This window comes from Medicago truncatula, chromosome 5 (genome assembly GCF_003473485.1).
Source record: "Medicago truncatula cultivar Jemalong A17 chromosome 5, MtrunA17r5.0-ANR, whole genome shotgun sequence".
In the NCBI taxonomy this organism is placed as follows: Eukaryota; Viridiplantae; Streptophyta; class Magnoliopsida; order Fabales; family Fabaceae; genus Medicago; species Medicago truncatula.
In genome coordinates this window covers 2,637,298-2,665,241 of record NC_053046.1, presented here as the reverse complement: position 1 = coordinate 2,665,241, position 27,944 = coordinate 2,637,298, and the positions used below count along the sequence as shown (strand labels likewise).

The following is a 27,944-nucleotide window of genomic DNA, read 5'->3' as shown; positions in this document are numbered from 1 at the left end:
GGACTCTATTGGTATTTGAAGAATTTACTCGTTTTTTCTTAAGAAATTAAACTCAAGTGATTAATGAATTTAACCAAAATTTCATATTTTTAGGGGTCATTTCCTTTGTAATCGAAAGGTTACCAAAAAAATATAATAAATGCTCATATAATCACATAGTTTTTCTTATTCTTATAGCAGTAGTTGCAAGTACAATTCATGTAGTAGTTGCAAGAGACTTTTATACGTTGGAGCACAGATTTGAACCACAATTATTCACCTCTCAACAGTTATTGACGGTCGTTGGACTCTTTCCAAAAAAAAAAAAAAAAAAAAAACACTTGAACCATAGTTCAGAGATATCTCTAATTCTAATTATAAGTTTAAAACCTTGGCACTAACTTTTTTTTCACCAAGGAAATCCCATGACTCAAAACAGCTAATTACACAAAACAAAGGGAATCCTATGACTCTAAACAACCAATCACAGAACATCTAAAATCCAAAACAAAAAGCATTGAACACTCTGTTAAGATAAGAACAACATAAAAGATACCAAACAAACAGAACCCATCAACATCTACTAGTCGTTTCCAGAATCATCCACCTCAACATTATTTATTAATTGAATATCTTAACCTTCAATTGGTGACATGTTTTTAATTCTAGAATGGTCCCTATACAACTCAAAAGATTGTCACACTCTACCCTAAAAAAAGTAAAGTTGTTACCGTTATTATTAGCCAGCAAAGCAAATAAACAATGAACTTTAACTTTTTCAAATTCCCACACACTAATAATATAAACTTCAACCAAGGACAGAACTCAGAAGTGATTAGTTTTTGTTAGCTAAAAAAAGAGAGAGAGGGAAAAAGAATGGAGAGGGAAGAAGATGTTAAGGTTGGAGCAAACAAATTCTCAGAAAAGAATGCATTGGGCACAGGAGCTCAGAGTGATAGTAAGGACTACAAAGAAGCACCACCAGCACCTTTGTTTGAGCCAGGAGAGTTGAAGTCATGGTCATTTTATAGAGCTGGGATTGCTGAATTTGTTGCAACTTTCTTGTTCCTTTACATCACTGTCTTGACTGTGATGGGTGTGAATAGGTCACCCTCTAAATGTGCCTCTGTTGGTATTCAAGGAATTGCTTGGGCTTTTGGTGGTATGATCTTTGCTCTTGTCTATTGCACTGCTGGAATTTCAGGTAACTTCATTTTCTTTTCTTTACTTTTTTATGAGTCATGATACTTACACCGAATATGACACTAATACTTGCCAATGAGTAATTGAATGTAAGTACATGTTTCAATGTGTCACATAAACACCGGACAAGTCTTTAATCTGAAATGTTGGTTCGGTATGTAGATTCATCATAAAATATTATATGATATTTTGTAAATTTAAGAGATTAATATGATGACTTGTTAAAAAAAGAGAGAGATTCTCTCAAAAGAAAAAGAAAAACAGAGAGAGAGATTAATATGATGTGAGGGTCTACTAAATTAGGGACTCCACAATTTCAAGATGGTGATGCACTATAAATTATTTTGCTTAGAACAAAACTAACGAGATGGTTGGGAACAGGTGGGCACATAAATCCAGCAGTGACATTCGGTCTGTTTTTGGCTAGGAAGCTGTCCTTGACAAGAGCAGTATTCTACATAATAATGCAGTGTCTTGGAGCTATCTGTGGTGCCGGCGTAGTGAAGGGCTTTGAAGGTAATGCTCGTTATGAGTTGTACAAAGGTGGAGCAAATGTTGTGAATCCTGGTTACACCAAGGGTGATGGTCTTGGAGCTGAGATTGTTGGTACTTTTGTTCTTGTCTACACTGTCTTCTCTGCCACTGATGCCAAGAGAAATGCAAGAGACTCTCACGTTCCGGTATGTATATATGAAGAGTTGTATTTCTAGCATCTCTATGATATATGCTTCATTTTTGTGGACTAAGGAGTATTGTGATGTTTGTATTTGTAGATTTTGGCACCTCTTCCAATTGGGTTTGCTGTGTTTTTGGTTCACTTGGCTACAATTCCCATTACTGGAACTGGCATTAACCCAGCTAGGAGTCTTGGTGCTGCCATAATATACAACAGAGACCATGCTTGGAATGACCACGTATGTCCAGTCCTTTCACTTTGATATGATGTTGTAGCCTTCAATTTCTTTTTTGTGCTGCTTAAGTGACTTATTAATGTTTGAATTTTGTGGTAAATTAAACAGTGGATTTTCTGGGTTGGACCTTTCATTGGAGCTGCACTTGCTGCTTTATATCACCAGATAGTGATCCGAGCAATTCCTTTCAAGGCAAGGGATTAATTAATCCATCATCATCGGCATGTGTGTTTGTTTTTTTTGTGTCTATTTTGACCAAATCATATATTCATATGTATGTGTAAATTATTATGAACTACTGTATGTTAGTGCTTCATGTTCGTGAACTGAACACATTGAATGGTCTGTGGAGTGTGGAGATTCTTTCATGTTGTTATTTATTATGAGTTTTTCTTTTTTATTTCTTCAAAAGCAGACTACTGAAATATTGATTTGATACCACCAAAAAGAAAAAGTAATATATCTTACTATTAATATTTATAGTTGATATAAACATCATCAAAATTTAAAATCAGTTTCTAATCTTGGTTTGTTCGGGGTGGCCCTTGGATTCCATTTTGCATATGCTGTTGCCCAGGAACTAAGCTCTTTCATAAGATAATGTTCGGGGTAGCTCTGTTACTAGGTCATAAAAAAGACCGATTGTTGTCATCGTTCGAAAAAGCGAAAAAACAAACACAAGCATTCTCGTCATAACAAAGACCAATTGTTGTTTTCAATTCAACAATTTAAGTGATAGAAAGCATTATTCTCATAAATTATATATTTTAGTTATAATGATATATATTTGTGTGCAACAAAGTCCTAAACATTATATCCTCTCACCTAAATAACTTATTCATTTTTCTACAGGAGCAAATAAGAATTTCCTTATATAATTTAACATCTTCATATTAGTTAATACTGATTATATAAAACATACTACACAAAAATGAACATTTTACATAAAAGGTTAATTAAGTTTTAGTCCCTATAAATATTCACAGTTTTATTTTTAGTCCCTACAAAATAAAATTGCACGTTTTAGTCCCTATAAAATTTTCCATCAGCATTTTTAGTCCCTATAAAATTTTTCCATCAGCATTTTTGGTCCCTAAAATGCTTAAGGAAAATGTCACAGGGACTAAAAACAAAACTGTGAATATTTATAGGGACTGAAAACTTAATTAACCCTACATAAAATAATAGGAAAAATATATAAACTACTATTAATACAAAAGGATAAATATTCCACATCATGGATACAGGGATATGAAAATACATAAAAACTTGTTAATACATTGACTTATAGAGGTAACAATTAAGGCACATCAGAAAAGATATAAATAACTGACTCTGACGAGCATCATGGAAACGATGTGGGTATATCTTAGCTCTTCTAAGTTACGTCAATGATATCTATGCCGATCTTTCTCTCTTGACGAGTAAGACGAACTGTAGTAATCACGGTCACGGTCTGAAATATGAAAATGTGTTAAGAGTTGAGACATAGTAAAAGGGGAAAGGAAAAAACTGCAAACTCACAAAGACAAATAGATTCATACCATGTGATGAATGGCGCTTTGACTTATCTGAATGTCCTGCATCCAATACAAAAACTAAATCTTAGTCTAAATAACAAACAACAAAACAATAATCACAAATAAAATCTATAAAAGTACCTGAGTCCTTTGCTCTCTCCCTAGAACGATGACCACGATCCTTGAGTCTGACCCTCTCAGCTTCGTCGCGCTCACGTTCTTTATCAGAATCCCTTCCCCGATCACGGTCCCTTGATTTTAATCTGTCCCTCTCTCTGTCCCGGTCCCTGTGTAACTCCCCACTGGCATCCATTTTACGGTCTGGTTTAGACTTCAGTGTGGGTTCATCTTTTACATCTCTCTCAGCAGCCATGCCTTTGGAATCATCATCAGACTTCCTAGCATCGTTCAGCTTATCACTAGCTTGCTTTACCAAAGCACCCTTGCTACCAGTCGAGTCAATATTAGCTTCTCCATGAGCTCCCTTTAGCGCTGACGTTTCAGCATTCATCGGGGAGCTACTTTGTGGAGCATCCTACAGAGTGGCAATGATTTCAAATGTTTGATCAAAACCATATCTTAATTGTCGATAATACAGGTTTACAAAAGCAAGATTGACCATTACCTTTGCAGTTGACTGAGACTTTGATTCCAATGATATGTTGGAGAATGTAAACGAGTCCCACTCCTTGCAAATTGGTAAATATTGTGCCTTGGGAAGGCTATAAAGGTGAGCCAAAACCCTGCAGACTTCATCAATCCCAGACTTTTCTGCATCAAATGCCTTCCACCATGGTGGGTTCTCAGGAAGGGGTACTTCAAATCTACGGGCTGCAGCATATACAACGCCACAAGCCACAACCTCGCTCTTAAATCTTACACACAATGTAGTGCGCAAACTGCATAAAGAATATAGTTAGGTAGGCATACAACTAAGAAACAGTAAGCGCGGTGTTCTAGTAAAAACATTGAATATAAGTCGTAATAAAAAATACAAGCACAACTTTTGGTCGGCAATTAAATGAGTAGATAAATTGTGTACTCCACTACGCTGTGATATGATCAGATGTTTGTCACACAAGATTATAGGAAGCATCGAGTGTTTGCTTATAGCAACAAGTAAAACGGGTCCAACATCGTAACAAGTTGTTGAATGAGAGAAAAATAAAGGCATGAGATGGAGAAACACGCGTTTACACAACACACGGAGACTATTATATAGGCTCTGAAATAATCGACATAGAATCACAACATAAATTACATAATAACTACGATATCAAATCAGCATAAATATACTGTTATGCAGGTAAAATACTCTTCAAAACATCCACTCATTTGATAACAGCCACAAGATCAACAATATCACAAAAATGTAAAAGCTTAGTACCATAATACAATCATACTTGCTGCCTAGCCTGTGCAATATTCTTCAAAACATCAATTCATTTGTTTTGTATCGTAGCCTAAGATTCTTAGGTTTTTCACTTAAAGTTTAACACTGCCCACAAAGGACGATATTACATTATCAGGTTGTGAACAAAAATGTCATGGAAAGACTTGTCAAGATTTTTTTTACTTCATTAAATGTGCCAAGGGGATCAGTCCATCACTTGACATTGTATGTTGCATCCAACTTCCAAGTATAAATGACCTTGATAACTATCCAAACAGTTGATAACTATCCAAACAGGAGACTAAAACTTCTATAGAAGCAAACCTTAAAAATTTAACAAAACAAAAGATACAATCTAATTCAGGGATCTCTTAGGACTCGGTACGTAAAGTGTCAACTGGAACACACGAATATACACAATAATGATAATAATAATAATAATAATAATATCTACAATTATGTACCTATCGTTAGCCAGATTCCAAGTATAAATGACCTTGATAACTATCCAAACAGTTGATAACTATCCAAACAGGACACTAAAACTTCTATAGAAGCAAACCTTAAAAATTTAACAAAACAAAAGATACAATCTAATTCAGGGATCTCTTAGGACTCGGTACGTAAAGTGTCAACTGGAACACACGAATATACACAATAATGATAATAATAATAATAATAATAATAATAATAATAATAATAATAATAATAATATCTACAATTATGTACCTATCGTTAGCCAGATTCCAAGCTTCTTGACTCAACTCTGGAGGTGTTTCAAGGGTAGCAAGGTAATTCGAAATAAACTTGTGAGGATGTTCAACATGACAAATGAATCCCATTTCTTTCAAAATATGTCTCTCAGTTCTACTCAGCTCCGTTTTTAAATCAACGTATTTCTGTTCAGTAAAAAAGAAAACAAAATCATACAAATGACAAAATTATAGAAATAATACCCATTGCATGTATGTGATAGAGCAGCAAAATGATAACAACAACAACCAAGCCTTATCCCACTAAGTAGGGCCGGCTACATGGATCAAACGATGCTATAATGTTTTATCAAATACCACATTTCTATCCAACTCACAGAACAGAAAAATGACTAATGGGAAAAATTCAGAAAACGATAATATTGATTATCCAAAAGAGACTGAACTCTCATACGAGATAAACCAGAGCAAAGCTCCTCAAAGAAGGGGAAACACACTATCTCTGCCTAATTGCAAGGGTCCCAACAGAAAATGGTTGAATAATGCCAATCCCACTACCCCTAATTAGTTTATTGGAACATCGAGACTAACTGCCGGGTCAGCAGATTTCTAATTCTCTCCGTTCTGCTTTTTTCTTTTTCTTATGTTCATACACACCTTTCATATGATGGGCATGCCATCTGCTTCATACTCTCATAGACTGAGCCTAAATCCATGATTCTATCAGTATGTGTGCTAGAAAAATTAAAGGGGCAAAACAGAAGCTTCAAACCTTGGAATACAAGTCTAAATGATCGATGGGCAAGTTCTCCCTCCTGCATTCCATCCTGTGAAAAATAATGAGTACTTGTCTGGCTTTTCTTGTGTTTTCCTCCAGTTTTGAAGCCAGCCACACACAGCTTGCAGCAACTTTCTGCAGAAAGAGATTCAATGAGTATTTTGATTTGTCATGCACGAGAGGAAAAGGAGCAAACAATAAATATATCACAAGACCTTGACATTGAAACGTGCAAATGACTTCTTGCAATAGAATCGATGAAATAGAACCTGACCAGTGGCCATGACCGCTTGTGGTCTGCCATACAGTTAAGGTTACAAACAAAAATGAATAAATTGCAGATGATTAAATTGAAAATGAAAACAATACTAATAAGAAAAAGGATACAATCTAAGCAGAATTCCACTTTCTTGGATGAGATCACAGCCATAGATTCTAAGGGTGGTTTCAGTGGCTTCATCTATACCATCTTTTCTGGAGGGTGAATTTGTTAGCTGCTCATCCGTGAGGTAAAATGTGTCAATTGCTGTGTAGATCATCTCTTTTATGCTCCCTTAACCTTAACACAGTCATAATAAAGCTTCATGAAATTTCAAGAAAAAAAAAGGAGGAACTTGAATGGAGGAGGGACAAGTGTTCACATGAGTGAAGCTATGAAGGAGATCGGGCAGAATGAACTGAAAGGGTTTTCTTTCCAGGAGCAATTAATATGGCAATCCCTATAGTTTCATAAAGTTTGTAAGTCCATATAGTTTAAAACAGTGTAGTCAATCGTGGATTGCAGTAAATAGCAGTTTGTTCAAATTCTGCTACACTGCAAAGCTATAGGCTGCTACAGTCATTATTTGACAACACTTCGTACTTAATAGCGTATTCCAGAACAATAACGATTTGTTCAAATTATGCTAAGCTGACCGCAATAGCGCCACTATATTTGCCATTTGACAACGCTGGTTTAAAATGATCAAGCCTTATAATTTTAAATTTTTTAGCAGTTAATACTCTGTTAATTTTTTATTAGCACCTGGATCCAAGGTTTCAAAAAAAGGACCGGTACCGGGATTGCGGCCGTTACAAAACGGTATCAGCAGCCACCGTGACCGTTTTTGTACCTTTTCACGCCGAGAACAAAAATCACAGGAGAAAACGAATCGAATCTCATATTAAAAAAGCACAAGAATACAAGAACAGGAGGAGAAGGAATCTGAATCTTATCTTTTTTACTTACTTCTCTTCCTGCTTGCGATTTGCGATTCTGGTGTTGCCGTTTCTTGCTTCACTCTCTTTCTTCAGGTTTGCGATTTCAGTTTGTTCCTGCTGCTTTGCCGTTTGCGATTTGCGATTTTGTTATGTTTTTTTTTTTAGTGAATAACACACGTATTTTAAACTTGCATTGATCTCTTATTTATTATATGCAATTCCTCCATGTAATTTAAGACGCGTTTTGATTTTCGTCCTTGTAAAAAAAAATATTTAAAAATATCTCTGCAAAAAAAAAAAATTTAAAAAGGTCTCTGACCCCACTTCAATTATGATTTAGCATAGTTTTGATCACGTCACAGTTGCTGACCGTGCAACTTTTGTCACGTGGCATGTCACATAATTAAAAAAAAATCAAAATTCTTGAAAATTCTTTTTTTAAATTAAAAAAATCTGAAAATTATATTTTCAAAAATTTTGAGATTATATAATTTTTAATTTTATTTTTCAAACATTTATTTCCAGATTTAAAAAAAAAAACTAATTTCCAATTTTTTTCTTCATATATAAAAAAAATGGAATTTTTTAATTTATTTTCAGTTTTTTTATTTTAAAAAATTATTTTCATAAATTAAAATTTTTTAATGACGTGGACCGCCACGTGGCAAAATTTTGCAGGGATGTTTTTAAATTTTTTTTACAGGGACAAATTGCATATTTAAACTCTTATTTATTAAGTATCTCCGTGAGTTTAACTTAGTTGGTAGGGATAATGCATAATATATGCAATGTGGGGTTCAAATCCCGAACGCCACCAAAAAAAATCTCTTATTTATTAAGTTCAAGGAAATTTTAAATTGACACTCTTAATTTGAGTATTTAGGTAACAAATACTAGATGAAACTTTAGAGAAAAAATTAGGACTTTGATGTTAGAACTTTGATTGTGTATGTTGTCGTGATTGTGATTTTGTTGGCGAATTATCACCATGACTCATCAACAAATTCTTCATATGACTACCAAAAATAGAACCACCAAGAAGTTCTGGATTATTTGATTATGTCTTTGGAGGAATTGGAAATAACAATGATGAAGATGATAGTGGAAAGGGGGGTTTGAATTGTGACCCTTTTAAAAATTATTCCTCAAACTTAAGTAAGTTTATATACTCAAGAAAGTTCTTGGTAAGAGTTAAACGAATAAAAATATTTGTTAATTAAAAATAAAAGGAACAGAGAATTCTAGATTGTATATTTAAAATAAAGTAAATAAAAGGACTGGAGAATTCTGGAATATATGATGAAATAAATAAAGTAATAAAGGGACCAGAAAAAATATTCATATCGAAAGACATTGAATATGAATTATGAAAAATATTCACGTGAGAGAGAGATTGAATTCTTTTGTATTGTAAGCTCTTGCCAATTGTCTTGATATGTTGCTATATTTATAGATGGTTGGAGTCTTTGAAGCTCACTTGAAATATACATGAACATACAACTGTTGTTTGTACGTTCCAAAACAACCCATGTGCATTTGATTTGTTGCTTGATGCGCAAGGTTGCAAAAAAATGTGTTATTTCAAGTGAAAAATGTTCTGAAGAACATTCTCTTCTTTCCAAGCCTTTTGAGACAACCCACGTGAGGTTGTAATAATACAGCTATGATTAGTTGTAAATGGATGGAACATAATAATGTCATCCTTATCTCTTTGTAGTTTCACCAGAATGTTCTCAAGAACATTATTTCTTTGTAAACAATTTTTCTTCTTTATTTAAGAACACATGATGTAATAATCCAGCTATGATCTTCTGTTAAATGGATGGGACATAATGACATCATCTTTATCCCTTTGTAGTTTTACCGGAATGTTCTCAAGAACATTCTTTCTTTGTAAAACTATTTTTCTTCTTTCTTTAAGGCACATGCTTTTTCAATATTTCTTTAAATGCAAAGCCTTTATGTAATCATGTGATATTCTTTCCATTTATGTCATATATCAAAGTATCTTCTTTGGGTGAGACATAGGGAATAATTGTTCTTGGATTTGTACCACAAAGTTCATTTATGTCATTTTGCTTATTTGCTTTGATAATGACGTTTTCAACTTCACTTGTAATCTTAGAATGTTCAGTAGATAACAAAATAATAATTGTAATATTTTTTTGAGAAACTTTTCTCAAAGTCAAAATTCCTTTGATTTATTTCTGTTCTCCAAATCATATCTTGAACAGTAATAGAGGATTCTTGGACCATCATAAGTATTTTATGATAGAATCTCAAAGCATATGATCGTGAATTTTCTTCTTTGATCATTCTCCGATCAATATCATAAATGAATGATTTAATAAATAATTCATTCATGAATTGATTTCTCTTTAAAGCTGATTCTAATCATTTTGATGAAATGATGAGAATAATTTCTGGTGTAATATGCATCCCCATCATGAGAACATTCTTTCATCGGAGTTAATAATGTTCTCTTCTATATGGGATGACAATACATTCTCGGTAAATTAACCTTTAATTATTTTGTTGATGATGCAATTTATCTCATAGTTCATGTTGGTGATTGCACACAATGTTTCTTTCCATTGAGTATCTTTGAGATGTTTTAGTTTAGGCATGCATGTAATCATGAAGGTACATTTAATCATTCTTTTTGTCGAAATGATGTTGAATTATTTATCATTCATAAAGATATCTTAGAAGGAATAAATGTAAAATTAGGGAATATTATTCAGAAATTTCACTTTATACAACCATTAACTCCTTTTTGAATTTAGAACACACTAATTCATATTAAATGCATTCTTAAACATGTCTTCTTAAAACTTAAAGCATAATTCAACAATTTTAATCATCAAATCTGATTTATAAAATAGTTTAAGAATATTATATCTCCATGAAAGGAGCATGAACCAATAATGAAAGAATAGTTACATTTTAGGCTAAGAATTAAATATCATAAAAATTGATGCAAACAACTAAGGTTTAAAGTCATATATTTTTTGAATTGATTTTATCATGCATTTCTTAGAGCATCAAATTATTTATAACAAAACATTGCAGACCAATTTTCAAACATTACAAAGTTTATAAATGAGTGTTATAATTAATGAAAAAGTATTAATATAAGTTATTATACATTAAAAGGTGTGAAAAAAGAAAATCTTTAATGAAAAAAAGAAGCTTACGCGCGCGTGTTTACTTTGTTTTACTTCGACTTCAACCACGACCCTTCTTCTTTATCTCACCCTTATCACCGTTTCTCTCTTTCCTTCTCGCAGGCGCCGCCGACACATGCCACCGTCTCCCTCCATCCAACGGCGGTGTCGTCCTCTTGCTGCTGAAACTATTGATAGAATGCATCAAACCTCTTGACTCATGATATCAAATGGTGGTAATTTTATCCGTATTAAATGGAACCATAATCATCATATATAATTCATGTCTTCTGCAACGTAACTCTCAACAAAGGACTCTCTATATAATGGATACAGCTCCATGTGAAGCTTTTGTCTTGTTTTCAATTGGATTCATAAATTTGGTTTACTTCTTCACCCAAACTTTTCTAAATTGAAAGTGCTAAAACGAATATTAATGGCAACAAATCAAATCTAAAAGTGTCGGCATTAATATTCCACCACTTGGATAACATGTGTCGGCGGCGCCGGCGAGAAGGAAAGGGAGAAACAGTGACGAGGGTGAAAGAAAGAAGAAGGGTCGCGTGATATAGAAGAGTGAATAAGCGCGTAAGCTTCTTTTTCATTAAAAATTTTCTTTTTCTACATGTTACACATCTATAACTTGAAATGGGGTAAATTGAGCAAAAATAAATGGAGCAAAGATGAAATCGTTAAAAAGACACAATTTCATTTAAAGCAAAAAAAAAAAAAAAAAAAAAAAATGCAAACATGCCCTCACGCAGGATCAAACTTCCAGTTTACAAGACTTAAAGCAAAAAAAAAAAAAAAAAAAAGAAATGCAAACATGCCCTCACGCAGGATCGAACTACGGACCTCCAGTTTACAAGACTGGCGCTCTACCACTGAGCTATAAGGGCTTCTTGTTACTTTTTACATATTAAAAATTATTATTCAAATAAGAAAGACGACGAATCAGTTTCTATTAAGAGAATGTATTCATTCTATAAAAAAAACTTAAAAAGTTCACAAAGTTATTTTTGAAAATAAAATCTCATAAGGTTGAATTAGATTATTTATAGTAAATGTTTTAATACTTTTCGATTGTTTTATTTATTTATTTTAATAATAATTCTATTGTTTTAATTACTAATTATAATAGATGAGCACCATATACCAATGAAAGTACCAGAGAGACGAAAAATCACTTTTTTATATTTGTTAAAATAAATTACTTTTCTTTGAAATATATTAAATAAATCACTTGCTCCTTAAATCTTAATTAGTTTTTTTTTGTTGACATTAGGAACCTAATTTTTTATCCTTATCAGCTAATTATCACAGTAGGAACCTAATTATTTTGTTATTACTTAATTATTTTCGGGTTCAAAATCAGTAAATTGGAAAATATCTGTCTTTTTCTCTAAAGTAATTATTTTGTGCAGGAAAGATGCAAAGCTTGATAGGATAAAGCTCGCAGCATAATAACAAGTAATTTTTTTGTTAGTAGCTGATTAGTGTCTTTAAAAAGTTACGAGCCAAATTATTCAATTTTTCATGTTTTTGTCTTCATGTATTCCTTCCACCTGAAGTAATTTTTCTTAAGCATTTTAGACACCAACGTGAGTACCCTTTTTAATAGAATTTAAACTATGATTCATCGCGTTGTGGGAGTTTTAGCTTTTACTAAATGCATTATAAGCCGATAAGATTTAAAATTGTATTTTGAAATTGAAGCTAAGTTATAGGTAGCCTACTTACTACTACTAGAATTTAAATATTGAGATTGCTCATTCCTGTGTGCTAAATAATGAAGGGTTTGACAACAAAAAGAGTGTAAACATCCCACAAACTACTGATTAACCGTCCTTTATCCTTGGAATTTATTTGACCAACTTTGATTGGAAAACATAAGTTCCACTCCACAAAATTGTCATTTTGAATTAATTAATGCAACAATAGTACTATATTTGCCAATTCAGTAGTAAGTGAATTATTACTTTTAATTGATGCTTCTTTTTCTTTTTATATATGCCCTCTAAACTTAGGTTACTATGTTTTTTTTTAGTTATACCATTCAATTCAAAGAATGAACGTGGACTTAATTTGGCTAGTTCGTCCATTGTTTTGGTTAATTTGAATCTCTTTGTTCATCGATCTGTCCTTTGCTTAATTCATTAATAATTTTTTTTGTTTTCCTTGAGTTTTAATTGATTCATTATCAAATAAATTGAAGCAGGTAGCAGAGGGCAGAGGCACACGTTTATAACTTTTTTTTGTTGTTGCAATTTCTCACTTTTTTATAATATGAACAAACCAAACCATAATCAATCTATTTTTTCATTGTGTTAGTTTTAGGCAAAATCATCAATTTCGTATGAAATGAAACCGAACCAACCTAACTTTTTTTTTTTTGAAAGGGAACCAACCCAACCCAATCTGTTACACTTTTTTATTTTTGTGATTGGGGTTCAAACCTGAGACCTTGTATATATTATTCATTATCGTTACCAACCGAGTTAAGTTTACGTGTACAACATGTTACACTCTAATGAAGGGTCCCAGAAACTTTAAAAAATTACTTAGTTTTTTAATTGAAACTTCAATATTTTTTTCTAAAGCTCACTAGCTGGCAGTAAAATGTTATTTAAGCAGAAAAAGTTTACATGATATTGGAGCATTATACATGGTTATATACATTGAATAGATCAAAACTAGTGATATATACAAAAGAGAAATCGAAATCAAATACAAGTAAGCAAAAGGTTGATTATTCCAACCACCCAACTTATGTTTGACCTCTGTGGCATCTCACTATCTAAATTAATACATGATGACTTTATTCAGTGAATTGAAAAAGATTAAAATTGAGAAGCCTTTTTGTTTTTTGTTTTGGCTCACAAAAGTAAATTCTTAGTCAACACAATGATATTGTTACACTTATAATTTCATAATCTTCATTGATCACGAACATCATTTTCTCTATTTATTTTTTCTCTTTCAAAATGTATATAAATGTCCAAATAACACTTTTCATTTGATGAAACTACTCATATTGTTGTTGTGATCTTAATAGAGGAGCTCGTCATTTAACCCTTCAATGAAATCAACCTAAATAAAAACCTCAATAATATTAACACCACATTGATGCAAGTATTAAACAGTTTAATTTAGTTAATATTAATAATAAATAATGTAAAATGTTAAGATTCAATACAGTTTAAATGGTACTTACCCAGAACACGTCTTCATGATATTGTTCTGTTTCTGAACATACAGGTTTTGGAATCTCGTTGGTTTTGTCGTTACGTGCGAATCTGCCACGTATGCGTGTTCGATTGTCTGCTAGTGTCTTTCGGCATGCATACTGTTGTGGTACCACGATTAAAAACAACAAAAGTAACCACATTTAGAAAAAAAAAAAAAAAGCTAAAATATGGTTTTGGTCCCTGCAAATATGCCTCGTTTTGGTTTTAGTCCTGTAAAAAAAATTTGTTGTTTTTGGTCCTTGCAAAATATTTTGTTTTTGGAAATAGTCCCTTTTTTCAAAATCAAAAGATTTTGCAGGGACTATTTCTCTAATAAATGGGTTTAGTCATCATGTGCCACGTGTGCAAATCATCACAAAAGTGGAGCCAGGGACCAAAACCAAAATAAGGCATATTTGCAGGGACCAAAAACAACAAATTTTTTTTGCAGAGACTAAAACCAAAACGAGACGTATTTGCAGGGACCAAAACCATATTTTAGCCAACAAAAAATTATGTGGAATCTTTAATAAACTAATACGTCATTCTGGTCCTTCAATTATTATTACTAGTAAAGTTGATATATTTGATAAAATTTCGTTCAAATATAAATATTTTGTTGACAAGACTTTTATTTTCTTCTTGTGAGGGAAGGACTTTCTTTTATGTATAAGATTATAATAGTAGCTAATGAGCTCAGATATGCTCCATTTAAATAATATTGAAGCATACGTGAACTCGCAGTAGTTAATTAGTGTTATACCTTAATAATCTTGTTGAACTTCCTCCGGCTTCTCTTGGCTCTATATCTAGAGATTTTTTCTTTTCGTTCTTCCAAACTGTAACGCCCTACTTTGAAATTTACTTCATCCGTTTGAGACCCAGGTGTTGCCATGTTCTGATCAATAAACAACATACATTTAATACAGATAAAATTAAATAAATAAATAAACCATATTCTACTATTAAATAACATATATAAACACGGACATCAAACACTACATTTAAAAAATGGAAATGATTAAATTAATACGTATCAGACACCATATACATTTTTTAATCTGAAGTGATGATGCTCGAAAAAACACGGTGTTAGGTTATTCTAACCTGCAAATCTCCTGCACTGCACGCCCTTCTTATTTGTCCATTGAAGAAACTGTTTTCCGGGGAGCTCAATTCATGACATTGAAAAATTGGGGAATCCATGTGTGTGTTATGGTAAGCTTCAGAAGGAAAATCAAGTTTCTCATGAAAATTGTTACAGTTGTAGCTCCTCTGCATTAACTTTTGATAGTAGGTGTAATCTACACCCATTTGGCATTCCTTGGTTTTCAAACTAGACCCATCCAAAGCAGAGAAATTTCCAAGCTGATCACTGGTTGGAGAAGAAAAAGAAAAGAAGGAAGAGGAAAATGAGTCAAGAGAATTGTTCAAATCCTCTTGAACTGTTTCAATATAATTGAAAGGGTAATTAGGATCATAAGAGACTATGTTTGAACTTGAATGTGTGTGGAAAGAAATATCAATAGTATAGATATCACTATCAGCAGACATTGAAACAGAATTCAAAATTTTGTTGAACTCCTCTTGATACACTACAATTGAAGTTGGGGAGGTGTGATTTATATATAGGAAAGGGTGGAATAGCAAGCCAATTCCAAACTAATTACTAGCTCCTTCTTGTCTCTTTCTCTTAAATGGCGCACCAAAGGAAGAGAGAGTGAGTGTGTTTTTTCTATTCTTCATACTATGCTATATATAGAAGTCAATTTTCCAAAATTTGCCTTTTTTCTTCTTTATATTTTTAATTAAAAATCTCAAGTTGTTTCTTGCCTCATGGGATATATTTCTATTATTAATTTATTATAGCAGGAGATTTCCAAAATGATAGGAATATAAGGACACCATATTTAAAAGACACAGTATGAAAGATTAGGGTGTAATGGTTTGGCTTGGTTTGATTTTCAGTAAATAAAATGCTCAAATTGATTAAAACTAAATTGGTTTGGTTTGATTTTTAGCATTTTTCAAATATGGAACCACACAAAACTAAATTGATGATATACAGTTTGGTTCGATTCATCGGAAAATATAATTTAAAAAAATGTAATTTTATTTAAAAGTTAAAAACCAATATTTTAGTCCCTATTAGGCTACATCATGTTGTTTGCAACTTAAGAACTTTCATTGAATTTGAAGGGGTTGATGTCAAAGTTTCATTATGGTTTGATTTGGTTTTCTCGTGTTATTTGTTGTTTTCAAGTTTCATTATGTTCGGAAAGGTTTGCTCGTGTTTTTTGTTGTCTTGATTTGAGGATGTTAGAAAAATGTTGGACCTAGATTAAGTCAAAATGGACTTGGTAAGTTTGGTACACATATTGGTTAAGTTCGTTGGATTTGAAAATTAAAAATCGAGAATCAAACCAATCCAATTTGGCTTCTTTTGGTTCGATTCGGTTTTTGAACCGAGCCAAAAAATATATGGTAATTTTTCAGTTTGGTTTTTCATTTTTATCGGTTTTGTTCGAACAACTTACATCCTTATGCAAGATCCTAGAAATTTGAAGTCAGAGTCTCAACACCCAATCTAGCGCCCAAGCGCCACGTCTAGTTAATTTCGTGATTTGAGCCTTGTGCTCAAATCTAGGGATGATGCTTTATGTGATATGTATTCGAGTTTAAATTTGATGAATAGTTTTAATGTAAACGAAAAACGTCAATTTAGTCTCTAAAATATGTAAAAATCTATCAACTTAGTATGAGTAGTTGTATTTCAAATTAGTTGATTGTTAGCTGTGATTAGTTAGCCGATCCCATTTATTGGGATAAGGCTCGATTGTTTTTGTTGTATTAGTTGTGATAAGTAGTGTAGCTTCTGTGGTAAGAAACAAGTTAGTTTGTTAGTTAGGCTACTAGTATATTTTGAGAAGTTAGGTGTCAAGAACACAATTCACATGAAGATGCAAAAAGTGGCTTCAACAATCACAAAGGGGAGAAAAAGAAATTCAACAAGAAGGGCATTCAATGTTATAATAGTCAAAAGTGGGGACATTTTGCAGTTAAATGCTGAACAAAGAAGGTTTGCAAGAGATAAAATAGATGGAGATTTTCTGACGATGTTTATAACTCTCAATCAGATGGAGTTATATATCAATGGTATCTTGACATAGAATGCTGAAATCACATGAGTGGTAAAAGGTCTTGTTTATCGATCTTAATCAAATAGTCAAGAGATATAATAGTGTTGTAAATGCAAAATGTAATAATAAAGTGATGATTCAAATAAAGAAGGGCAAAGAATCCTACATCTCAGAGGTGTTGTATATCCCAAAAATGAAGAGTAACTTCATTAGCCTTGGTCAATTGTTGAAAAAGGGCTAACACTATGAAGATGGAAAAGGAAGACTAATCTTGTAGGAAGGAACCATTCTCAATACAAAGAACTTTCAAAATTGGAATCAATGCTTGATGGCAGGTAAAAGTGATGAGAAATGGATTTTGCATCAAAGGTTTACGAATTTCAACTTGAAATTCCAATACCTCTTTTAGTTGGGATTCAAATTTCGAACATTGGCACACTTTATTATTATAGGAGCCTAACATCTAGTGCTACATTCACAACAATCATATAACAAAATTGATACATAACATCAACCAAAGTTATCTTTGACATCTTTGTTTCGTATGTAATATATATATACACAGAAGAAGAAAACACCTCATCCTTAAGTCTGAGTAGTTACAAACTATGCATCTAGCATGTGATGTGGTAGGAACGTTGTGCGACACAAAGGACATGTAGTGTGATCATATCCCATCCAACGGTCCAGGCAGCTTCTATGGAAAATGTGACGGCAGTTTGTGAGCCGTTGGATCTCATCCTCCGCCTTGAACTCACAGAGGCAGACGGCGCAACTCTCCACCGCCAGCTCCAGCTCCAGCTCCAGCTCCGAGAACTTCACCACCGGTAGGATTTGTCTGATGAGCAGCAAGGGATTAACTGATTGAAATTCAGGCAAACTCTCCGGAAAGGCGAAGCCGGAATCGAGACCGATGTAAAAGAAGAAGATGGTAATGAGTTTTTTGATGAAAGATAGTATAGAAAGGATCTGTACAAACACCTTTGGTAACACAATATCCGTAGGGAACCCCATTTTCCCACAAATGCTTAGTTTAGTTATCTATGAATCTGAAATTAGGAGGAGATTCTGCTACATGTATGTATGTATGTATGATTCAGTGCTAGCAGAAGATGATTATATTGAATGATGAATAGAAAGAAATTAAGATTTAAGACAGAGAGAGTGTGTTACTATGTTAGCAGTAGGCAGACAATGCACAAACATAGCTGCATTAAATAGATTGCAAGCTGTGGACCGAAATTTGATGTGTGAATTCCAATAATGGGCTTTCTTTTTATTTTATCAAGTTCGATTTCATAAAAATGACTGAGAAAACCTCAGCACTCTGTTTTTAACTGTTGTCTTGATTGTGCATTTTGTCGCCTATATTCATTAAAGCATAATGTTTTGTCAACATTCTGCCAAAATAATATTTTATTATTAAATTAAATCTCATAAGTATATATAGTTCCCTTTTAAAAAAAACTCATAAATATAGTTTAAATGATAAAAAAAAAAAAACTACAAGCATTCTAGCTCAAATCCTCAACAAATAAAAATATCAAAATTGTTAGGTTAGACATTGTGATCGGAGTTTAAACCTCCCGACTCTTTCATTTATGCATATGAGTTTTTAGTATATATTGTGATATCGTTTATCTAAAAAAAAAAAACTGCAAGCATATTTGATATATTAAGATGCGGGTTTAAATCTACATTTCTCATTCTTCTATATTTAATTTATGTGAGTTTATGCTAGACATTTTTAAAAAAAAATCAATACAATCCGTCAATCACTGCTATTAGGGGTGTTAATTCACCCAATTAGGTCATACCAACAACACAACATAATGTGTTTCATTCCATATTTGTGTAGTTTGGGTCGAATTGAACTAATTTGGTAAAATTGAAAGTGGTTTGAAGCTGTGAAGTAGCAAAGCTGACTGGTTGAAAATAAAATACACAAGTTTTTCCATTTCAAGTGCAGTGATGGTTGGTAAATAAAACTTTCAATAACTACAAGAAATACTAAAAATTATCCTGGCTCATGATGAAAGGATGAATTTCTTTCAAAATTTTGGATTCATACGGTTATACATCTATAGTAGTAGTAGTAAATATATTAATTTTTCAAATCGCACTACACCTGTATTGTACGTATAAAATAGATAGATCGATGTTACATTGAGTATACGTACCATCGATGGTAATGGAGTCGTTGTCCTATCTCTAGTTGGGGCATTGCTAACTCTAACTTATAAGATAGACATCTGGCTTGGCTTGATTTAAATTAAAGATCATGTCCCAACTCTATCTCTTTTTCTTTTTGACATTCATGTGCATATGATGGTACATACATACCATAAGGTTCTACCTACCATAGTGCCGTGGAAAAATGGCACTGGCACCATGATGGTGAAATTTGACCACTTGTTGATTTAATGTCATCTTAAATGCAACGGGGCCATATTTGTTACTTGTAGAGTTGGACTTCACGATTTTGTTCAAGATATATCACACTTAATTAGTTGTATCAGAATAAGTTAATGATTTTGAATTACAATGATAGATTAGTCGATTAAGTGGTTGTGTGAATTATTAAATTTATTAATTGATTAATGCATATTTAATCAATTCACATAATCGATCAAACCGGCTATTTAAAAGTATAACACACAAAAAAAAAAAAACTACAATGATAGATTTATTAGTAAAATTTAAGTAAGATTTATTTATTTTTAGATGCTAAAAGCTCGAGAGGTGAGTGTATCAACATTATAAAATGAGTGATATCAGCTCTATTTTTTTTTTAAGAAGATATGAAGCTCTATTTTGAATGCCAATGCCATTAAGTACGTTTTGACAATCTGGAGGCAAATTAATGTCGACGGGCCCATGGAAGTTAATTTGATTTAAACAGTTTCATGATAACAACTTCGCGGGAGTTTGGAGTTGATCGATTAGATGCATGTCATATGCAATCAACAAATCGAATTCAGCATTATATTTATAATGTTAGCTTTATCCATTTGGCTCTGAAAGGATCTTTAAGAAACGAATGGTTGAATATTGACTCAAATTTGATGGGCGAAGTGCTGCCAAAATCGTGGTTAGCACTTCGGTGTCTTTGTCTTCGATGCTTTTGAGTGTCTTTGTTAATTCTTGTTTATATATCTCTCTTAACCATTCATTCTCTCACATCTAAATAATTTATGTTTATCATTCATCCAACATTCTCTCTCATAAAAGATGAACTAAAGGCACCAAAGGCAAAGGCATTGAAGCGTCATCCCAAAATTGTGGCATGATTTTGGATCAGTTTTAACATTATTGCTTCGACAAAAATCGTGATTCGATTTGGTAAAATTGTGGCACAATTTAAGAGGTAATGTTCGGATTATAATGTGTACGAATGGAAAATCGGGGCACAATTTTCCAGGGATCTAGACTCCATATAAGACTTCATTCTTCACGCTTTTTGTGTGACTTAGAGAGAGAAAATTGAAAAAACCAAATGAAGGAACTTTATGGTTGAGAGTTTTGGTGAGAGTTTATTTATTTGGTTAAGAAACATTTGCAAACATCTTTGATAGTGAAATTTCACCATTGAAAGGATCAAAAAGCTTCCTTTAGTGTTTTCTCTTAGGATTCATTGTGAGTGAGGGTGACTTGAAAAATGTATAAAAATTAGGTTTTGTTCTTTGTGTGTTTTTAAGCTAATTTATTGTAACCCTTTTGTATCACTTTCATCATAGTGGATTGAAGAGCTGCTATCTCCCTCAAAGCAGGTCATATTGGACCGAACTAGGTTAACAATATTGATGCGTTTGTTTTATTCTCTTCCTTCTTATCTCTATTGCTTTAAATATGCTTGTGGTGTTGCTCTGCACTTAGATTTAGGCCTATTTGTTTTTGTTGTTGTTGTTGCTTGAGGCTACTTTATTCATTGCTTACTACTTCCTTTGCTTCATACATCATAGTTTTATTGTTGTGATTTTTGTTAGAATTCCCAACATGAATATATTGGGTTGAATCGCTTAACTAGTTTGGTATAAGAGTTAAGAAGAGTGATATTTGTACAACCTTTGTGACAATCACTTTTTCTCTATTTTTATTGGACAAAAACAATAGAGAGAGAAAGAAAAAGAGAGAGAATAAAAAAACATGTGAATATGAGAGAGAGAAGGTTGTTTCAAAAGTTGTCAAAAAATGGTTGTACAAATATCATTTCTCCGAGTTAATGTGTTGGAGATTCAGATTTAAATTATGGTGAAGAGAAAAACTAACATAACAATTAACATACTTGGATAAAATAAAATAAAATAAATGAGTATAATGACATGGGTTGTGCTAACTTGAATGCATGCATTTTAACATACTTCCTCCGGTCTTGTTTATAAGAAATATTTAGGTCAACAAAAGTTAATGTATCTGATCTAATTTTTTAACTATATACATCAAATTTTATTGACTCAAATGTTTCTTATAAAAAATATCAGATGAAATATTAAATTCCTCTAACTTACACCGATAACGTGACAATCCAATGTCACTTGATACCAAAGTCGAATGTAGTGCGGTCAAAAGGTAAGGTCACTAAAGACCTTGCTTTACGGCTACCGAGTACCAACAATAAGTTTATTTTCATTAAATGTTATAAGTAAAAATGCCTCATATTCAAAAAAAAGTTTCATACATCCGAATATGTTTTAAAATTTACTTATTTTTAAAGATTATTGGATCGGTCTTGACCTAACATATATGCAATGTCATATGTCACATTATCTACATAAACGTCTAAAACAATGATAATTTTGAATTACATGGAAAAGAAAATACTATAACCAATAGACCATATATATTGATATACGTTGTGAGGAAAATGATTTGCGAAAATCACATGTCTCACTTGTTATTCAAAAAGACCTAACAACGTAGTTTGATGTCCGCCCGCATTCTGTTCATTGTAGTTAATTATTGATGACAAATACTAATCCAACCATCTTATATGACCAAATTGAGAAAATTTTCAGTTGATTTTGGCGGAAATCACAGGTTTGTGGCCAATGAGATTATTTCCCTGGACTAATGGTGCATTAAACATCAAATATTTTCCTATTACATATACCATAAACATAAACTATCCTTCTTAATCTTCTCAAGTTGATTCCTCACATAATGCAAGTGAGAAAGAGTAAGAATAAAGGGTTTGATGATAGGATTGAGAATGAGTTGGAAATGTTGGAAAGCAGGACAATAAGAGAAGGCGTGGCAACAATATAAGGCCATACAGGACACGAGGCACAAATGTAAGAAGCTATGTACTGTGTTTGGTTTGGCCACCACCAACCAGGCATCAAAAATGGCAATAACCTTATTGCCAATCTTCTCTGACATTAGTGTCTGATGAGGCCAAGACACCATATTGGTCCACATCCATTGTTTCTCTCCGATCACTAAAATAAAATAAACATAATTTCTAATATATTCATGTACCCTTCCTTTCACCATTACCTATATAACTCCAAACTCATTTAGTCCCCACTCATCAACTCTTATCTTTGCTTTTGTCTCATTCGTTGTCTAACCTCAATGACTTCAATCCCTATCCGAATCACAATATCATGTTACACTTACACTTTCCTCTTTTCTTTGCTTTTGCTTCTATAATTGTTTCCCTATCCTCATCGATGATATAATAGCATTTTTCTTAAATTGGAGATATCTATGTATCATTGTCGTGTCTATGTCCGCATCTATGAAGTCCGGATACTCCAAAACGGATATATATTCGTATTGGATATATATTGGATACCGATACTCTACGGATATTCGCGGATACGCACCTATGGTGTATCAGAAATAAGTATTTAATTTTTTAAAATATATTTTAACGGATACTTGTATGATACTTTGCGGCAGATACACAAGGTTACTTATAAGATACTTCACATATATGTATCCTAGAAAAAAGATGAAGAGTAAAAAAGTGAGACAGTGTTGTAAACATTCAGTAGAGATGTATATGATTCAATTTTAGATATGCATAATTAGAATTGTTTATCGATGAACCACTTAAAATTATACTTTCTGTGGATGAAGGTAAAGAGAGATAGAGAGGTGATTCAATTAATCAACATTAAATAAAATTTGTGTTGAGTTATTTTAATTAATGTTTATTTTCTTGAAGTATTTTACATACATATAAGTTTTAGTATAAAATTTTTGTTAACGTATCTTAACCGTATCGTATCCTAAATTTTAAAAAATTTGTGTATCCACGTACCCGTATCCGTATGCGGGTTTCGTAGGTCTGCATACATATTTGTTAGGATGACATTAGAGAGTTAAGACACCGATAATCTAGGAAACCTATATGGTGCACATTATTAAACCTTGTTATTTGTGGAGAAAAGCAAGTATTAATCCCAAACTTTTTGTGTCAAAACTTCTTATGAGCCTAAATTGTTGTCTTGTTTTTTTACTTGCAAAAAATGTAGTAGCATTATTAAGTATAGGAAACCGGCCAAAATAAAATTTTGTCAAAGTCTTTTGATTGTAAAGTCTTTTAAATTCTTATTGTAACCCAAAATACTAAAGTGGAGTGGCAGGCAGTAACAGGCCAACTAGGTCCTGCCTTAGAATTTCTTAATTTGATTCTAGTAGTAATGCCTAGTTAGTCAGTTTAGACTTAGTTATTTATATTAAGCTACGTATCAGAAACTGTCTGCCATTAGGTTGATTGAAGTTATGAATTAGGCATCACAAAGTTCACAAGCCATGAGAAGTTGGAAATAAAATTGCATAGAACCAACTTTGTCAGATCTTTCTGTGCCTCATGACAATCAATGATGGCAAAAAAAAATGGCTTAGGAGACAATTGGAAGCAACTTGCACATATTTTGTACTGCTTATGCTAATTGGTTTTGTTCTCATTTCTCGTTAAATTGGCATGTGAAAGCACGTTTTATGGTTGGATACTATATTACTGATAATGTCTAAATTTGGATGAAAAAATGAAAAAGATAACCACTGATATATGCTAGCTCTCTTCTCCATATTTTCTTTCATTTTATGATACATTGAGACACTAAATTTGTAAATACTAACCTATCTATACCAGTCAATATATTTCTGAAACTAATCAGTGACACAAGTTTAATTTATGATATTTTTATCACTCAATCTCTATGTCTCTCGTTGCATTGATAATTGTCCTCCCTAGTTTTTAATTAGAATGTTAATTGTGAAATTAAATAAAAAACATAAAACGAATCATAAAATATTTTTTTAGATTGAGAATACTTAATAAAATTAATTAAATATATTTTTTTAGGGGATTAAATAGTATTATTTATATACATATAATGGATTGGTCAAGTGGTAAGAGATTTGGGCCTCTTAAACATGTGATCAGAGGTTCGATATCTAGCTCATGCGTGTGAAAAAAATCACATTCAAGAAGAAAACTCATCTTGTGTCCTACATGTTCTTTGATGGAGATTAATTATTGTTAAGCGGTCATAGAAACTACGGATCAACGTCATGTTTAAAAAAAAAAATTGTTTATATTATTAACTTACGCCCAAATCACTATTATATTCATTCATATTTGGGCTTCATAGCCTTTGAAAACATAACAATCATTTGAAAAGTTCTTTTCTCACCTCCATGAAGGGTGGTATTGTATAGAAAGGTTGTGCTATAACTTTTGTTCCTTTCAAAAACATTATCAGAAGTGTGTGATTTTCTGGCAGATTCTTTTAATTTTATTAAGATTGTCCATTGATGGTTCAAGTTCAACGGTGAAGATCTACCAAGGAATGAATAGAAACTTTTGCATAAGTGAGAGAGAGTTGAATTCAAGACTATAACAATGTTTAGCGCAGACTTTATACATTAAATGGGGATGTAGCTCAGATGGTAGAGCGCTCGCTTAGCATGCGAGAGGTACGGGGATCGATACCCCGCATCTCCATGTTGCGATTTTTTTTTGCATTTTTCAATAATTCCCATCTTTTGCTATTTTTCTTCAACATCAACACGACGCATGGTAAAACTATTAAAAAGCTTAACATAGTGATAAATATAACAGTGTTTTCCAAATTGATTAACTAATCCTACACAACAATGATCGTATTAGTAAGAATTAAATAGCCACATTCATCTACTTCTTCAATTACTGCAAAATTTGTACACCTTTTTTCTGTTTATGTTACAAAATATGTACCATTCGATAGCCAATGCATCGAGCATTATATTGCTACAAATTTATGGCGGATTACTACCCTTTTTGTTGGCTTCTGTTTGCTTCTTCATGAAGATGAGGAAAGAAGGAATTCACCATTGGACAATCATAATTCAGATCAGCAGGCTTTGCAAATTTATGCCTTCACAAATTAAACCATCATATAAGTCAGCATATAACTCATCAAATATATAGCAATGAGAAACTATGAGTAATTAGGATCATAATTCTATACTTTCTTACCATTCTTGATCAATCAGCATTTCATCAGTCAATCCAAACTGTCTTAACTCTTGTTCATCATGATGCATTGATAAGCTATACCTGTTAAATTTGTGCTTACAAGTTACAACATTTAGTTTTTAATAATCTATTAATATTAATATAAATACGGAAACTAACTAGTTAACCTTAGTTTACAAATGATGAAAAAGCATAAAGGATTACTGCTGACACGAACATGTACACGACATTGATACGTGACACCCTTACTAATATGAGAAAACAAATTAATTGAATGTAATGACATATATGATATGTGCCAGATACCAAACATCCGTTGCTATAGAGAGGAGTATATCGATCAGTTACCTTCCACCATAACCCTTTTCCATGACAAGCTCGCCTCCATTGCCAAAGTTGTTGAGACCCTCGAATTGTTCAACCGTCCATTTATACCATCTCATAAGAAAAACTCTAAGTGTTAAACCATGCGACACGATGACCAAGTTCACGTCAAAATTCTTCTCCCCAGGTGGTTGATACCGTCCAATATTAATATCTGCTCTTAGTGTTTCTCTAAATCCTATGTATCAATATCAAATCCAACATTAGATTGTTAATCATACTTGAATTTTGTATGGATAATGTTTTAAATAAAAGTCTGCGATCAAGGCGTGACATCAAGATTTTTTACTTTTCTACAAGACTGCAGCAACCCCCTGCGTGACTATAATTCAGGTTCATCGGTCATATTTATTATTAGAGTTTATAAAGTCGGTTATTATTGTTGGTTCGGCTCAATGGCAACAAAGCATGGCATCTTCTGCAAGTGAGTATATATATGAAGCTTGTTGAAAATGCCAAGTTCAGTTGTGATTTAGCCTAACTACCTCTAACAAACCTAATCAGTTGATTAACTTTACATACTCTTTTTATTTAACGGTAACTCTCAACAATATAAAAGATCACAATTCAATTGCGACAAATATCTATATAGAAAAAATTGCTACCTGTGATTCTATCGTATACATCAGCCGCAGATTCACCATTTGGAAATCGGTAAAAGAAACGACCATAAAGATGGCGTTGCGCTTTTTCAACTTTCATCAACTCTCTATTTTGAAAATTCCCTTACATAACATAAATCACAAAGAAACAATAAATAAATTTGAGAACATATCAATATACAAGACAGAAAACTAAATTAGGTAGAAAAACTTTTGAATTAGTTAATTAATTATTCAATACCGAAATCTTGTTCTCTAATCCGAGGCTCTTCTCTGAATCCAGCAATTCTCGAACGTTCAAAAGGACGAGCTAAGCTTTGCAAAGTTTCGAGAGTCCTTCTATATGGAGACACATAAAAGTAGAGTTGCCAATTTTCATCACTATCTTTTTCAATCATGTTCTTGATTCTTTGTCCACATTCCTCTGCTTGAACCCTACCCCTATTTGTGAGGCCTATTTTGGGATCAGGTACCCTTGTGTAAACACTCTCATCCACGTTCCCTTCACTCTCTCCATGTCTAACAAGAATTATTCTTCTAGGCCTTGGAGGCACTGCACCAACTTTGGAGGCTAGTAAAGGGTTTATCAGAGGATTTTTCTCTGGAAACCTGGTATGTCCATTGTTGTTGGTTAGTGAATCTATAGGGTCTGTTTGGCTGTGACAACATTGGATTAGTAAGTATGTGTTGTTAGTCTTAGAATAATTGGAATTAGTGTTTGGTTTGATTTTAAGATGTTTTTGTTGAGATACTGAGAGTGGTAGTGATGTTATGGCAATGCCCATGATATTTTTGAATGAAATTCTACTCAGTCACATATTTATTTCTTACCCATACATAAGTCAGAATTCATGGTTCATCTAGTCATGTGGGGAGTGTGTATTTGTGGTTGACATGAATCCAAAATCTTAGTTATCATGAATGATAGGCCAAGTAGTATTTATGCAATGACAAGTGGCGGCGTACGTGTGGGTCCTAGTTGCCATGTTTTGTACATTTGGAGCCTGAAAAACATGTTGTTTTTTGTTTTTATTTGTTACTTTTTAAATGATAGAGAAAAATCCATCAATAAAAAGATCTACCGTGACCCAAATTTGCTAAAAGATCCGCACAAAGTGTTGGCTTCTCTATAAATATGAGATACTTGTACGTACATTCCGATTTTTGAGATTGAGAGAATGAAGAATATCATCCAAGATAGGTTGGAGAGCAATAATCAGGTACCTTTTTTACTAGACTAACAACGGCGGAGGA

General features: G+C 32.7%; 5 protein-coding genes and 2 non-coding genes across 8 annotated transcripts; 2 read left to right on the top strand and 5 right to left on the bottom strand.

The window, feature by feature from the left end:
• The first annotated feature begins 639 nt into the window (after window positions 1–639).
• LOC11438543 (probable aquaporin PIP1-2) lies at window positions 640–2,504 on the top strand. Its single transcript, XM_003611031.4, has 4 exons — window positions 640–1,183; window positions 1,564–1,862; window positions 1,956–2,096; window positions 2,202–2,504. Exons 1-4 carry the CDS (start codon window positions 856–858, stop codon window positions 2,295–2,297), a joined length of 864 nt encoding a protein of 287 aa, XP_003611079.1. The 5' UTR covers window positions 640–855; the 3' UTR covers window positions 2,298–2,504.
• A 771-nt stretch (window positions 2,505–3,275) lies between these two features.
• LOC11420517 (cyclin-L1-1) lies at window positions 3,276–7,862 on the bottom strand. 2 transcript variants are annotated; one of them, XM_003611030.4, is made up of 10 exons: window positions 7,726–7,862; window positions 7,139–7,216; window positions 6,885–7,056; window positions 6,713–6,794; window positions 6,492–6,632; window positions 5,736–5,905; window positions 4,239–4,512; window positions 3,755–4,148; window positions 3,638–3,673; window positions 3,276–3,549 (listed from the first exon to the last, which is right to left on the bottom strand). In XM_003611030.4, the coding sequence occupies exons 3-10, from the start codon at window positions 7,034–7,036 to the stop codon at window positions 3,482–3,484; spliced, it is 1,317 nt and encodes a 438-aa protein (XP_003611078.1). In that variant the 5' UTR covers window positions 7,037–7,056; window positions 7,139–7,216; window positions 7,726–7,862; the 3' UTR covers window positions 3,276–3,481. The 2 variants fall into 2 exon arrangements, with proteins under 2 accessions (XP_003611078.1, XP_024640902.1); XM_024785134.2 differs by lacking the exon at window positions 7,139–7,216.
• Window positions 7,863–11,691: 3,829 nt separating this feature from the next.
• TRNAT-UGU (transfer RNA threonine (anticodon UGU)) lies at window positions 11,692–11,763 on the bottom strand. Its single transcript has one exon. It is a non-coding gene; the product is annotated as a tRNA-Thr (tRNA).
• Window positions 11,764–13,489: 1,726 nt separating this feature from the next.
• LOC11427046 (uncharacterized) lies at window positions 13,490–15,822 on the bottom strand. The gene is made up of 4 exons (XM_003611026.4): window positions 15,199–15,822; window positions 14,855–14,989; window positions 14,079–14,210; window positions 13,490–13,954 (listed from the first exon to the last, which is right to left on the bottom strand). Exons 1-4 carry the CDS (start codon window positions 15,643–15,645, stop codon window positions 13,913–13,915), a joined length of 756 nt encoding a protein of 251 aa, XP_003611074.1. The 5' UTR covers window positions 15,646–15,822; the 3' UTR covers window positions 13,490–13,912.
• Window positions 15,823–17,640: 1,818 nt separating this feature from the next.
• LOC11425309 (brassinosteroid-responsive RING protein 1) lies at window positions 17,641–18,490 on the bottom strand. Its single transcript, XM_003611024.4, has one exon. It carries the CDS (start codon window positions 18,243–18,245, stop codon window positions 17,838–17,840), a length of 408 nt encoding a protein of 135 aa, XP_003611072.1. The 5' UTR covers window positions 18,246–18,490; the 3' UTR covers window positions 17,641–17,837.
• A 6,628-nt stretch (window positions 18,491–25,118) lies between these two features.
• On the top strand, window positions 25,119–25,191 carry TRNAA-AGC (transfer RNA alanine (anticodon AGC)). Its single transcript has one exon. It is a non-coding gene; the product is annotated as a tRNA-Ala (tRNA).
• Window positions 25,192–25,352: 161 nt separating this feature from the next.
• On the bottom strand, window positions 25,353–27,538 carry LOC11436776 (phosphoglycerate mutase-like protein AT74H). The gene is made up of 5 exons (XM_003611023.4): window positions 26,932–27,538; window positions 26,694–26,813; window positions 26,053–26,266; window positions 25,705–25,785; window positions 25,353–25,603 (listed from the first exon to the last, which is right to left on the bottom strand). The coding sequence occupies exons 1-5, from the start codon at window positions 27,473–27,475 to the stop codon at window positions 25,498–25,500; spliced, it is 1,065 nt and encodes a 354-aa protein (XP_003611071.1). The 5' UTR covers window positions 27,476–27,538; the 3' UTR covers window positions 25,353–25,497.
• Window positions 27,539–27,944: the final 406 nt, after the last annotated feature.